This window comes from Myxine glutinosa, chromosome 4, assembly GCF_964187855.1.
Source record: "Myxine glutinosa chromosome 4, kmMyxGlut1.1, whole genome shotgun sequence".
Lineage (NCBI taxonomy): Eukaryota > Metazoa > Chordata > Myxini > Myxiniformes > Myxinidae > Myxine > Myxine glutinosa.
Window position 1 is genome coordinate 190,731,894 of NC_136264.1, and position 13,024 is coordinate 190,744,917.

The window sequence follows — 13,024 nt, forward strand, 5'->3', positions numbered from 1 at the left end:
GCCATGGTGGGGATTGGTCCCCGGGCTGCGGGATTTGGACATGGAGAGGTCATGGGTGATGGCCTCGGGCAAAAGTTGCCCCTTTCAAAATTTGGGTATGCCGGCCAGCTGGGGGGCTGTGATGGCGAGATTTGGACGTGGGGTCCAGCCTTGGGTGTCGAGGTACGACCTGGGTCCCACGGGGGGTCTGGTGGGGTGTGGCGTCCCTTGTCCGTCGGGGCGCCGTCCGAGCTGGTGGCTCGGGCCGGCAGGGTCACCGGACCCTGGTGGGGGTTAAGACCTCCAGAGGGGTCCGAGGTGGTTTCTCAAGTCTGGGTTGGCATTTATTGAGGACCACTAGGGGGAGGTGTTGTGGGTCGCGCTTTGGTGGTGGCACTGCGGACGGCCAACTTGGGACTGATGTGGTGACCACCCGGGCATGCGGCCTGGCACTCTCCTCCAGGGACTCTGGGACAACCAGCATGTGGTGACCTGGCATGGTGGTTGGTCTATGGACGCGGGTCAAACCGAATGGACAGGGATGGAGATAGCCTGCCGGACAACCATTGGGGCATCTGTGGAACGTGATGGTGTGAGCGACCTTCCACAGATGCTCCGTTGTGATTTATGGACTCTCGGGTTGGGAAGAGAGCCATGGGGATGTGAATCGGGAGATGTGTAACGACGAGCCGAGCATATGGGCCATGCTCGGCTGGCATGTGTATGGCAAAGCATCCTTCTTTGGTGAGGTGAGTGAAATGTGACAAATGGTTGGCATGGGTAATCTGTGGGTTAGATGGAAATTTAAGGGTGGATTTAGAAATGCCATGGTGGACACTGTACAGTGACGCCATTATTGATCCAGGTGTGTAGACCAAAGTGTTGGAGGCTGTGATTAAATTAATAGGGTAGCAAGACACAGCTTTCAACTGGTTGCGGGGGCAACTGTGCTGATATTTGGGACGCGGGATGATGGGGATGTAGTTGTGTAGCCTGAGGGTCAACGTGGTGCTGTGCGTGTCCGAGGTGTGTGGACCATGTCTTCTGGGTGGGTCTCCTGGTGGAGCATGGCTGTTGACTGGACCTTGGTGTGGTCAAGTGTGGGTGAGCACTGGGGGGCTGCAGTTCTGTAGTCGGACTGGGGGATGATGGGGAGGTGCAGGGGACGTGGCTGTAGGGATGCCACGCACTGCGACCGTGCCCCCAGGGCCGAGGTTGTGTGTGCGGTAGTGTGTGTTGTGGCAGCAAGTGCTCACCACATTGGCCAGCTGGGGCTGCTGCAGCTGTGTTCCTCGCAGGGGGGGCCGAAGGATGGATGGTGGGTCGCACCCTTATGGACACTCATGGGCCATGTTGGCGTTTTGACTGCTCACCTTGTCCCGGTGACCCTTGCACGGTAGAGGTGCAGAGCTGTCGTGGCCACAGGTAGTTGTGTAGTGATGATCACCGTTGGATGCGGATCCACATACCTGCCAGTGTAGTGGGGACAAAAGAGAAATCTGGAAGGATTTGGTAGGCCCAATGTGAAATTTTGGGATTGTGTGGTGGATGACACCCTTGAACCTGACCAACCTGCAACTACCTGCACTTAAGGTGAGTGCTTTGAGGAGTACTGTCCCAGGCTTCAGGATTTGCTTGGGAAATTGGGGACATGTAATTTGGAGTTGGGAGGCGGGTGAGAGCGATGACATGGCCGGTGAGGGGATGGAATGGGAGCCACAGTGTCTTGTGGGTGGCGTATGTTTTTGTATTGTGATTACGTGTTTTGATGTGGTCGTGAGAGTGGAACCTGGAGAGTGTGTGATGATTATTGGAGATAATGAGGGGTGATAATTGTGCTTTTGGAAATGTGCTTTTGGGAAGATGTGATGGTTTAAATGTGAACTGGGGGGATTTCACATGTGGCAGGCCATGGCAAGCCTTGTAACACCTTTTACACCATCTATGAATTGTGCTGAGTTGTGTGGAGAATTGAATGGCAGCGGGGGAGGAAGTGTGTTTTGGGGTCTTGTGGGTGGGGAAGGTGTGTGTGTCCGCAGGTACAGAGCAAGCTCTGAGGAGCGATGCCTGCGGGCCCCCCTCTGCGGCAATTACCCCTGGCAGCCGGTGGTAACTGGAAATTGGAGCTCGTCGGTGGAGGGTCTGGTTGGGCGCCGCGGGGTGAGGAAGTCCCCCGGTGACCCGTGTTGCTGCGCGAAAGCAGGAGGCAAAGGAGCCTGGTGTGTGTGGAGACCCTCACCGGCGAGGTAACGGCGGAAAGGGGCTGTTGGGCTGTCATGGGGCCAAGAGGTAAAGGGGGGGGGGCAATGAACTTGTAAGTCGGTTGACTTGTTTTTGGGACTGCGGGCACCACAGCCTGATGCGCCCCCACCATCTTTTTGTGCGGTACCCCCCCGCTGCCTAGTTGAGGAATGCACACACACGTGAATGACATCAATGCCATGGTCCTGCAGGGGGGTGTATTGAAGAAGAACCTTATTGATTTTTGAAATGCCTTGATGACCTATGGAATGAGAATGAGTGGTTAAGGGGTCTGTGTAGCATGAATGTGGGCGAAATCCACCGAGCCGTGTCACTCACCTGTAACATCTGGACAGGGCCGTGGAAAATTTAGGGGGGTGCATTGGGGATGGCCCCGCAGGTAAGGTTGAGTCTTGTGGCATCCACTGGGGGACGCGGTCTGTAGACCGGGGTATGTACAAAGGTTAGAGTTTTGAGTTTTGGAAAGATGGTTAAGTTTTGTGGTTAAGTTAGTGTTGTGTGTTGTTGTTTCCTCCCTCCACAGGAACAACGAAGAAGATGTACATACTTGCATGATGGTTAAGGGGTTCAGCATGTTAAGGAAGTGTAGGTAGGTAGTCCGACTCACTTCCCACAGCCCTTCCTGATTTATTTCATAGGTTAATTAAGTGTGTGACAGTAAGTGTTAAGGCTGGAATGGTAGCCCTGCGGTGAACCTTGCAGGAGCTACGGTTCCAGGGGGGGGGCTGTGTTATGAATTTGGTAATGCAACATCTAGAGCTAGGTAGATCTGAATAGGTAGGTATTCGGCTGTCGTGACAGGGACTCTACATGTAATAAGTTATTGATGTTCAGGCGGTTGTCGGGGTAAGATGTATGAGTGTGGATCTACCTGGAGATTCGAGTGTTAAATAGTGAGGGATTAAAGGTAACGCCCCTGTGAGTCTCACCTAGTAGTCAAACCTTTGTCCATTATGGCACTGCAAACCACATAAACATTAGTTAGGTCCTTAGCGCAACATTAAATAATCCCCTTTCCCTGACAAGGACTTCGTATTAAATTGACAGGAAACCAGGTCAAAAACACCACCACAATTGGCCGCCACCGTGTACATCTCCAAAGGCCTACAAACCTGGCCGGCACGTGTTATGCCAGGACCACGGGGTCGCGTAACGGGGGAGATGTCAGGAGTCGCGGGAGGCTTTGATTGGCTGAGGAGTGCGGAATGTGACGTCATCGGCCACCAATATAGGCGACGGTCGGACGCCATTTCAAGACACGGACACACACGTCGATGAGCGATCAAGTCGGAAGTTGAGTCGCAAGTGAGTTGAGTTGAGTTCGTGGCAGGCACTGGGAGACGCAGGCAGGCACCAGAGAGTTGAGCGGTGGTGGAGAGTTGGAGAGGACACGCCATTCCAGTCGCAGTTCGAGTGCAGTTCGGGTTGTAGGGAGTCGCAGGAGACACACGAGAGCACACCCAGTTGGCACTGAGCAGTTCGTTGGCACTTGGCTGCCAGCACTCCCGCGTCGTCGAGTCGAGTGGAGTTGAAAGGAGTCCTTCCTGTCCCTGGTCAAGTGGAGCCGCTGGCCTGCGTCGGACGCGTGGTGCTTGGAGCGAGGGGCCTCGTGGTGTGCGATCGGGCCGGAAGGAGCGGTGCTGGACACCAACAATACAAGACGACAAAGACAGATAAGCCCGATCTCCGCGTATATTTTGAACGACGGGACGTGTTATTTTCGTGATTAATCTCCCTCGTTTGTGTTTGCTGTCAGTCGTGTGGGGACGTCCCGATTTAGGTTTATTAGAGTTATTAGATTTACCGGCGGGCTTTTTCACTGGCTTTACTTTTCCTAATAAACCCTTATATTACTTTTTGTACATAATATCTGAACGCAGTTTTCCTGGGTGTTTGATTTTAATAGATAAGGTTGCGGAGCCTTCGCTGCGCCCCGCCATTCCGCGCGTTGGTGTTGAACTTGAGTCCGCCATTGAGTGTTCGCCTCGGGAGTTAAAGTCTCGCAAATCGGTCATCCGTAACTGTGGTGTTAATCACGGTTACGCGACAATATATATATATATATATATACACACACACACATATATATGATCAGACATGATGGTGCAGATCAAGGGAGCTCATTCACTTCTGACCTGCCTAGTCTGGGTCTATAATTCCCGGCCCAACTATAAACTGTCGGACTTAAGCAACACAGAGTCTGCCTTTGGGAAAAGTACCACAGAGAAAGAGCACATACATGTATGATCTTCTGTCGTTATTGTATTTCATTGGAGGAAGCTATAATGTCATAGCTTCCTCCAATGCCAAATAATTGCCGTTTAAGAGTTTGCCATGTTTTCTCTCTGTTGGCTGATACAGCTGCACTCACCTAAGTATGGGTGGGTATCTTCCCCCATATCTCTGTGGTGTAGCTCTGTGTATTGCATCAGCGCGTGGCCGTGGTGCAGACATCCCTCTGGTTGCAGCGTCTGGAGGTGAAAAACATGGCTGAAGAGATCTCCGAGATACACTGGGAAAATGCTCGACGCCAGGACACTGAGGTGAAGTCTGTAGCACGAGCTTCACATCACCAGAACTTCATAACTACAACCATGTGGATCTTTTCACTCTAAAGTGTAAATCCATGGTGTAAATGTGACATGGCTGCTGCTACTTTTCCACTTGTTGCTCTTCTTCATTCCCATATATGCTGTACCCTTGCACTAACTATAGACTTACTACTTTTTCTGTCCCATTTACCCCTTTTGCAGGATGTCCTGATCTACACTCCAATCATTCTCTTCCTGATAGCCATTGCTGCCATCGTCACTGTCCGGGCTTTTGTCACCAAGCTCTGCTGATGCACTATCTCATCACGCCGTATTTGGACTTCTCTGTGAAAAGCTTATACATATGTATAGATATAATTTTACAGGTGTGGGCTTGGGTCTACTACAAGGTGGCTACTTTGTTCCCCTGGACTTACCAGGCTTGAGGCCACCAATCAAGAATAACCTCATGTCACTGCAGGTTGCTCAAAGGCCAATTGGTATATCACATGGTCCCAGGGTTCTCCGTTTAATCAGCATTTACCTGAGTCACATGGCTTTCCAATCGGGGGACGTGCCCTCGGTTATGCAGCAATGTTATATTAATTATGTGGCCGAGCTTACCGCTTGTGCATTCCAGACTTGAATACGAGCCAAGTAAGTGGGGTATTATAACCTCCCAGTCTAACCTAATGTGCGAACAGAGCTGAACCAATGAAGGAAAAGCTGAACAGGGACAGATTAAAAAGAAAGTTCAACAAGAGGAATTTATCATGTACAAGAACCAATGGTGTAAAATGTGGAATGCGGTATGATGCAGGGAGGGTTACTCAATGGCATTAGTGTTCAAACAGACAACAATCAAAATTAATGTAAAACGTGGAATGCAAATCATGCAGAACGAAAGGTACATGCAATGGCGAGCAATGAAGTGTGGAGCGATATTTACACAGCAAAGAAAATAGACAAGAGCAGAACCTAACGTATGCCTTACTTGGGGGGAGAAGGCGTGGGAAGGGGGGGGGGGGTGGGAGAAGTATAACACACAAGGACACGAAGGACTTCCAGGACAGAAGATGGTATTTCAAAAAAGTGGATTTGGGGTGAAATTAGCGGGGGTAGAAAAGATCAAGGTTTTGGATGGGGGAAGATAAGAGATGGTGGTGAACAGCTGTTTTAAAGACCTGGAGGGTGGAGTGGGATTGAAGAGAGTGAGGGAGTTTGTTCCAGAGGTGGGAGAAAAGAGGAATGAAGAAGTGAAGGTGAGCAGAGAGTCTTGATTTTGGCCGTTTAACCATAAGAGGGTTGCAGGCAGATCTTGTGCGACCTGTAGGAATATTTGGGGGACAGAGCCCAGAGAGAGCTGGGGGGGGGGGGGCAAGGCCAGAGAGGAGTTGGTAGAAGACGGAAAGACCACCAACCTGCCTGCGGTGAGTGAGTGAAAGGCCCTTGGAGTTAGCTTCATCATGGGAGATTCCAATGATTCTGAACGCTTTGGTTTCAACAGCGTGAAGACGAGCTAGGTGTGAGGCAGGAGCACCAGCCCAGAAGGGAGAGCAGTATTCCATTGAGCTGCGGATGAAAGCCTTGTATGTGGTGAGGAGCTCAGATGTGCCAAGGAAGGACTTCGCACGACGTAGGATGCCCAGTCGCCGACTGACTTTGGAAGCCAGATTTGAAATGTGGTTTTCCCAGGAAAGATCATGGCAGATAGTGAGACCCAAAAGCTTGAGTGACAGAACTTCTTGGAGAGGATTATTCAGAAAGTGGATGGGAGGGTTGTCCAGTCGGTCTTTTCGGAGAGACATCGTAAGAGTGTGAGATTTGTCAGGATTGAAAGACATGTTCCACTTGTTTGCCCAGTCTGTGATTTTGTCCAGGTCTGCAGAGAGTGAGGAGGCTGCAGACTGCCGATCTGAGGGATGAGGAATGGAGCGACAGAGAGTAGAGTCATCAGCAAAGAGATAGAGAGGATTTTCAAGAGGGTCAGAGAGATCATTGATGAAGACCAGAAAAAGCACAGGGTCCAGAACACTGCCTTGGGGAACTCCAGCCTGAACAGGAAGAGGAGATGAGAGAAACTCATTCAGGGCCACACGTTGACTACGACTAGAGAGGAAGTCCACCAGCCATGCGTGGAGATTTCCATGGATACGAAAAGAGGAGAGTTTGGTGAGCAGAGCGGGGTGCCAGACCGTATCGAAGGCACGTGATATGTCAAGGGAGACACCTCTAATTTCATGTTTGGCATTGAGGACCTCCATCCATTGTTGAGAAAGCAGAAGCAGCATGTCCAGAGTAGAGTGACCAGGTCTGAAACCAAATTGATGACAAGAAATCAAGCCATTGGAGAAGAGGAAAGATTTAATATCTGAAGCAATGATGGATTCCATGAGTTTGCTGATAATTGGGAGAAGGCTGATTGGTCTGTAGTTGCTCGGATCTGTTTTTGCACCTTTTTTGTGCAAAGCGGTGATGTTGGCTGATTTCCAAGCAGATGGCAGATGACCTTGAGCAAAAGAGAGGGTGAAGAGAACAGAGAGGGAGTGAAAGAGCGGAAGAACAGGATTTTAGGACCCGTGGGCTGATGCCGTCAGGTCCAGTTGCAGAATCAGAGTCGAGGGTTGACAGAAACTTTTCCACCTTGTCAGGAGGAAAGGACACATAGTCCAGGAGCAGCTGGGTACGACTGGGTACGGTGGGTACAGAGAGGGATGGGTTTGCGACACGAGATTTAGAGGCAAACACAGAGTTCAGGCATTCAGCTTTTTCACATGCGGAGTCAGCCATGTAGCCGTTTGAGGTGAGGGAGGGGATGGAGGGGGGAACAAACACCAGAAACAGATTTGACCAGTTGCCACCAGGATTTGGAAGAGGGAGACAGATAAGAGAGTTCGGTCCTGAGAACGGAGAGATATTGTTTCCTGGCTCTCCTGAGGGTGGACACACACTTTTTTCGGGCTTTGTGAAAGGAAATGAGATTTCCTTCCGTTGGATTTGCTTTCCAGGAGACGAAAGCAAGTTGTTTCTGGGCAATAGCCTCACCACAAGATTCCGTGTACCATGGATGGGAGGAAGGCTATGACACCTGAAGACGAGATGGGATAAATCTGTGCATGAGAGAGAGCAATTTACTTTGGAAGAATTCCCAGGATGAGTTGATGTCAGAGGCTGTAGAGATGGGAGACCAGTCCAGGTGATTGATGGCTGCTTGAAGACCATGCCAGTTGGCCTGAGTGAAATGCCAGACTCGTCGACGTTGAGGAGGCTCTCTGAGAATGGTCAGAGAGATGTCCACTTTAACAAGCACATGATCAGATGAGCTGATTGGAGCAGAAGAAGAGCAGCAGACATTTTCAGGGAAGTTATTCATAACCAAGTTCAGAAGAGAAGATGCTCCATTGACTGAGATCCGGGTCGGGAAATTGACATATTGTGTCAGTCCCATTGAGTCGCAGAAGTCCTTTGCTGAAGAGCCATGGCTGGTGAGAGAGGTACCCACACCCAGCCAACTGGCATGGTGACAATTAAAATCACCACATATGAGGAAGAGAGAGTTGGGATGGGTAGATAGAAGTTGGTCAAGAACAGAGAAGGAAAAAATGTTTTTTTGTTTTTTTTTAAAGTTGAGATTTTAAACAAGGAAGTATGGGGTGAAAAGACTGGGGAAAACAGAGAACGAAAGTAATTGCAGTGCAATCGACGAACCACTGAGAGAAAAACAAAGCCTCAAGCCAAGGTCGGACACGGTAGCCTACTACACTGGGCCTCAGAATACGCGACATGAATTAACCGACGATTTTGTATACAGGTATGAAAAATTAACACCGAGAATCTTACTAAAGACACACTAATAGGTACACACACCGAAAGATAGATACAGTTTCGACAAAAACACAATTGTGAAAAATGACAACTTCGAAAGCATGAGCGCATGGACAGCTTCGAAGAGACGTGACCTCCAATCTTGCGCATGCGCACATATCCCATCTCCTACTTACCGGTTATCTATAATATGGGTACCCAATCAGACAATCTGCGAAGGGAGATAAGAACAGAAGAAAGAGCCAATATGAGGGTTATCAGCCTCTTGGCTCACCAGGCATGGCAGTCATGCCTTTGCGACCCAAACGCTAAGGGTAAGGTTAAAGGGGAGGAATACTGTGGTGTCTTGGGTGCATGGTTCATCGATGTGTGGGGTGGGTGCCTAGGGTGCATGGTTCATCGATGTGTGGGGTGGGTGCCTATCGTGCGTGGGTGCGAGTGGTGCGAGAGGAACCTGTGAAGGTGGGTATCTGTGGGGTTGCCCTCAACAGTACAGTTTGTGGCATTGTGCCTTTTTGAGCTCTCGAGTTCATTAGAATGATTTTATATACAAAAAGCCAAGAAAAGATTGTGTGAGAAAAATAGCCTACTGCGTGAGTGTATTATCACTCTATCCCTGCCAAGGCCAGGCCTTTGCAAAGAGCTTCCTCCAGTTGGTCTCTCAGCCATGGCACGCGAAGTAGCTCCTGCGATTAACATGAGTGGGGGCTCAAGACGCGTTACAGGCAGGGGCAACACTGGAAGCTCGTAATTGTTTGTTGGGGAAACGGAGTATTAAGGAAGTGTTTGGGTATTTTGTTGTAAAACAATGGATATTTTAAAACCAAATATAATTCTCTAGAAATTCCAGAAGCTAAAACGGATTTATATTTCAGAGGAGGAAATAAAGACATTGGTCAGTTAGAATATTTTTATTTGTGGTGGAGTGGATGAAGTTCTTTTTTATGTAAAATAATTAATTAAAAAATATTAAATAAATATTTTTATTCGATATTGCATTTTGATTTTACAATATGTGCATAAATTATAATCAGCAAAAAAAGTACAGATTGTTCAGAATTTGTGATGAACTTATCATGGATATAAAAGGAGCTCGGTCTGGGTGTGCGTGCGTCCATCCGTTCGTGCGTCACAAGTCTGATATAGTTGAGTAAGGTGAGGATAGATGGGCCAGTTTAAATTTACATTAAAAAGAAAACTTTTGGTCCATCTTCTTCACTTATACTGATGGTGAGTCTCTATGGTGAGTCTATGCCTTTTAAAGCATACGTAAATCTCCATCGAAAACATTGGTATTCCCGTCTGCAAAGCGATGGGTCTTATCGTCTAGTCATGAATATACGACCTGACCTCGTTCTTCCTTCCCCTCCATCTTGCCGATCTGTTTCAGTGGAGTTTATTGTTCCATTTTGAAAGTTACCAATTCAGCAATGTATGCTAATGACAACACAAGAACTGGCAAGATAGTTACACACTCAAATTGAGCTGTCCAGACTGGGTTTGAATCCAATGTTCAAATGAAACAAAGTTCTGTTCGCACATTAGTCCTTCCCTCCACGGTGTATGAAGTTTAGTGATTCTGACCCAAGGGGCCTAATTTACAAAAGGCGTTTAAGAGTTAAATGAGTGTAGAATCGCTAATCATGTGATGATCACCCGTTCAAAGTTAATCGACTATCGCTGAAGAGTGTTTATCTAACTAATGCGTGATCAAAACCTAATCACAAGCGTTTATACTAGAACGGCACTCAGTAGAGAGCATACCTCCACCTGGTTGGCCACATCACTCAATGGTGACAGAATCATTTTAAAAATTCTCCTAGCTGGATCTGGATCCGCATCTTCACCAAAATAGAATCGATTCGCCCTTGTCACACATATAACCTGTCCAACAAGTTTCGTCCAGATCCGTCCATAACTTTTTGAGATATCCTGCTATGTATCGTTTTTGGCCCGAGCTACCAATGGTGAAGAATCACTTTAAAAATTCTACCAGCCGGATCCGGATCCGCATCTTCACCAAAATAGAATCGATTCGTCCTTGTCACACATATAACCTGTCCAACAAGTTTCGTCCAGATCCGTCCATAACTTTTTGAGATATCCTGCTATGTATCGTTTTTGGCCCGAGCTACCAATGGTGAAGAATCACTTTAAAAATTCTACCAGCCGGATCCGGATCCGCATCTTCACCAAAATTGAATAGATTCTTCCTTGTCACCCACACAATCTGTCCAACAAGTTTCGTCCAAATCCATCCATAAATTTTTAAGATATCCTGCTATGTATCGTTTTGGCCATATCTCCCAATCGTGAAGAATCACTTAAAAAATTAAATAACTCATATCCGAATCCCTATTCAGATCTTCACCAAAATAGAATCGTCCTTGTCGGACAACCAACCGGTCCACCGAGTTTCGTCCAAATCCATCCATAACTTTTTGAGATATCCTGCTATGTATCGTTTTGGCCATATCTCCCAATTGTGAAGAATCACTTAAAAAATTAAATAACTCATATCCGAATCCCTATTCAGATCTTCACCAAAATCGAATCGTCCTTGTCGGACAACCAACCTGTCCACCGAGTTTCGTCCAAATCCGTCCACAACTTTTTGATATATCGTGCTATGTATCGTTTTGGCCATATCTCCCAATCGTGAAGAATCACTTAAAAAATTAAATAACTCATATCCGAATCCCTATTCAGATCTTCACCAAAATAGAATCGTCCTTGTCGGACAACCAACCGGTCCACCGAGTTTCGTCCAAATCCGTCCACAACTTTTTGAGATATCCTGCTTTGTATCGTTTTTGGCCGTATCACTCAATGGTGAAGAATCACTTTAAAAATTCTACTAGCCGGATCCGAATCCGGATCTTCACCAAAATCTAATCATTTCGTCCTTGTCACATACACTACATCTCTGCCAAATTTCGTCCGTATCCGTCCATAACTTTTTGAGATATTTTGTTCACAAACAAACAAACAGACAGACAGGGGTGAAAACATAACCTCCATATAACCTCCATCCACCTTTGGTGGCCCAGGTAAAAATAAAGAAACTTTTACACGTGGGCGAGTGCATCATTTAAAGTGTGTTTAAGGCCTTGAAGCAAACATTGCATGGATTATAATTGTTAGTTTACGTGGAATGGTGAATATGGATGCATTAGGAATGCTTTAATTAGCTCATGAGGAGGGAGAAGATAAGAATAGGGCAATTTGCCGACTTCATGCATTAAGAATCTTTGAGGATAGATGCAATCCTCTGGAGAAGTATGACAATATCAAATTTGTCTGGAGTTAGACTCTCGAAGGAATCATTTCGTTGGCTGCTGAATCAAATGTAAGATGACCTTGAATGGGAAGTAATGTGCTGCTTCTCCTCCAACAATTGTTCCTGGCGCTGAGATTATACGCAAGTGCATCATTTCAATTGGATGTTGGAGAAATGGACGGTGTTTGTGTTTCGCAGGTTAATCGGCTTTTTAGACGCACACAACTAAACTGATCTTAATCTCCATTTGAAAATTGCTACTTCGACAGGTGATTGGCTGTGTGGGTACAACGATGTTTTTGTCGGCATTTAAGGGTTAATCGTGTGTTAGCAAGATGCTCAATAAACGCTCAGTTCTATCATAACGGCGTCACAAAACTACAGGACTTAAAAGTTAGCAGAAACGGGTGGACCACAGTGGTGATTACAGTCACGTGAAAAAGTAAGTACACCCCATGTAAAGTTTTGACTTTTTCAACATATTTCAACATTATTTTTATTTCAACATTATTTCAAACAGCTATTTGATCTTCATTCCAACAATATTGATAGATAAAGGTGATATAATATAACAAATATCATGAAACATTTACATTTTGTAGTCCATTGTATAATTTAAATAAACATAAATGCAAATTTCGCGTGTGGAAAAAGTAAGTACACCCCGACATTTATCACTACTTCAAATACCTAAAATTAGAATCAGGTGCACCAGCTCAGGTGCAAATGATTAGAACATCGTTGGAGAAGATCTTGGAGGAACCTGTCTTATTTAAACCTCAGACATTTCGTTTGGTTTGCTCTTTGTTGTTGTGTGTGGCGTCACAATGCCGAGACCAAAAGAGCTCTCTGAGGCCTTCAGAAAGAAGGTTATGGATGCCTACGAGTCTGGGAAGTGATTTAAAAAGATCTCCAAACAATTTGAAATCAATCATTCGACTGTCCGGAAGATCATCTACAAGTGGAGAAGATTCCAAACAACTGCCAAATTGTTCAGGCCAGGCCGCCCCAGCAAGTTCAGCCCGAGAGCAGACCGCAATATGCTGAAAGAAGTCTCTAAGAACCCCAGAATGTCATCACGGGACCTCCAGGTAGCTCTTGCCACCGTTAATGTCAAAGTGCACAAGTCTACCATTAGAAAGAGGCT

The 13,024-nt window shown here is 47.0% G+C and overlaps 1 protein-coding gene across 1 annotated transcript in view; it reads left to right on the forward strand.

Moving 5' to 3' along the window:
- The window catches only part of LOC144891862 (uncharacterized), a 28,505-nt gene extending 23,297 nt beyond the window's left edge, over positions 1-5,208 (forward strand). Inside the window, exons 3-4 of the mRNA XM_078776827.1 lie at positions 4,656-4,784; positions 4,995-5,208. Coding sequence (XP_078632953.1) covers positions 4,656-4,784; positions 4,995-5,084 — 219 coding nt within the window. The 3' untranslated portion in view covers positions 5,085-5,208. The remainder of the gene's footprint in view (positions 1-4,655; positions 4,785-4,994) is intronic.
- The last annotated feature ends 7,816 nt before the right edge of the window (positions 5,209-13,024 follow it).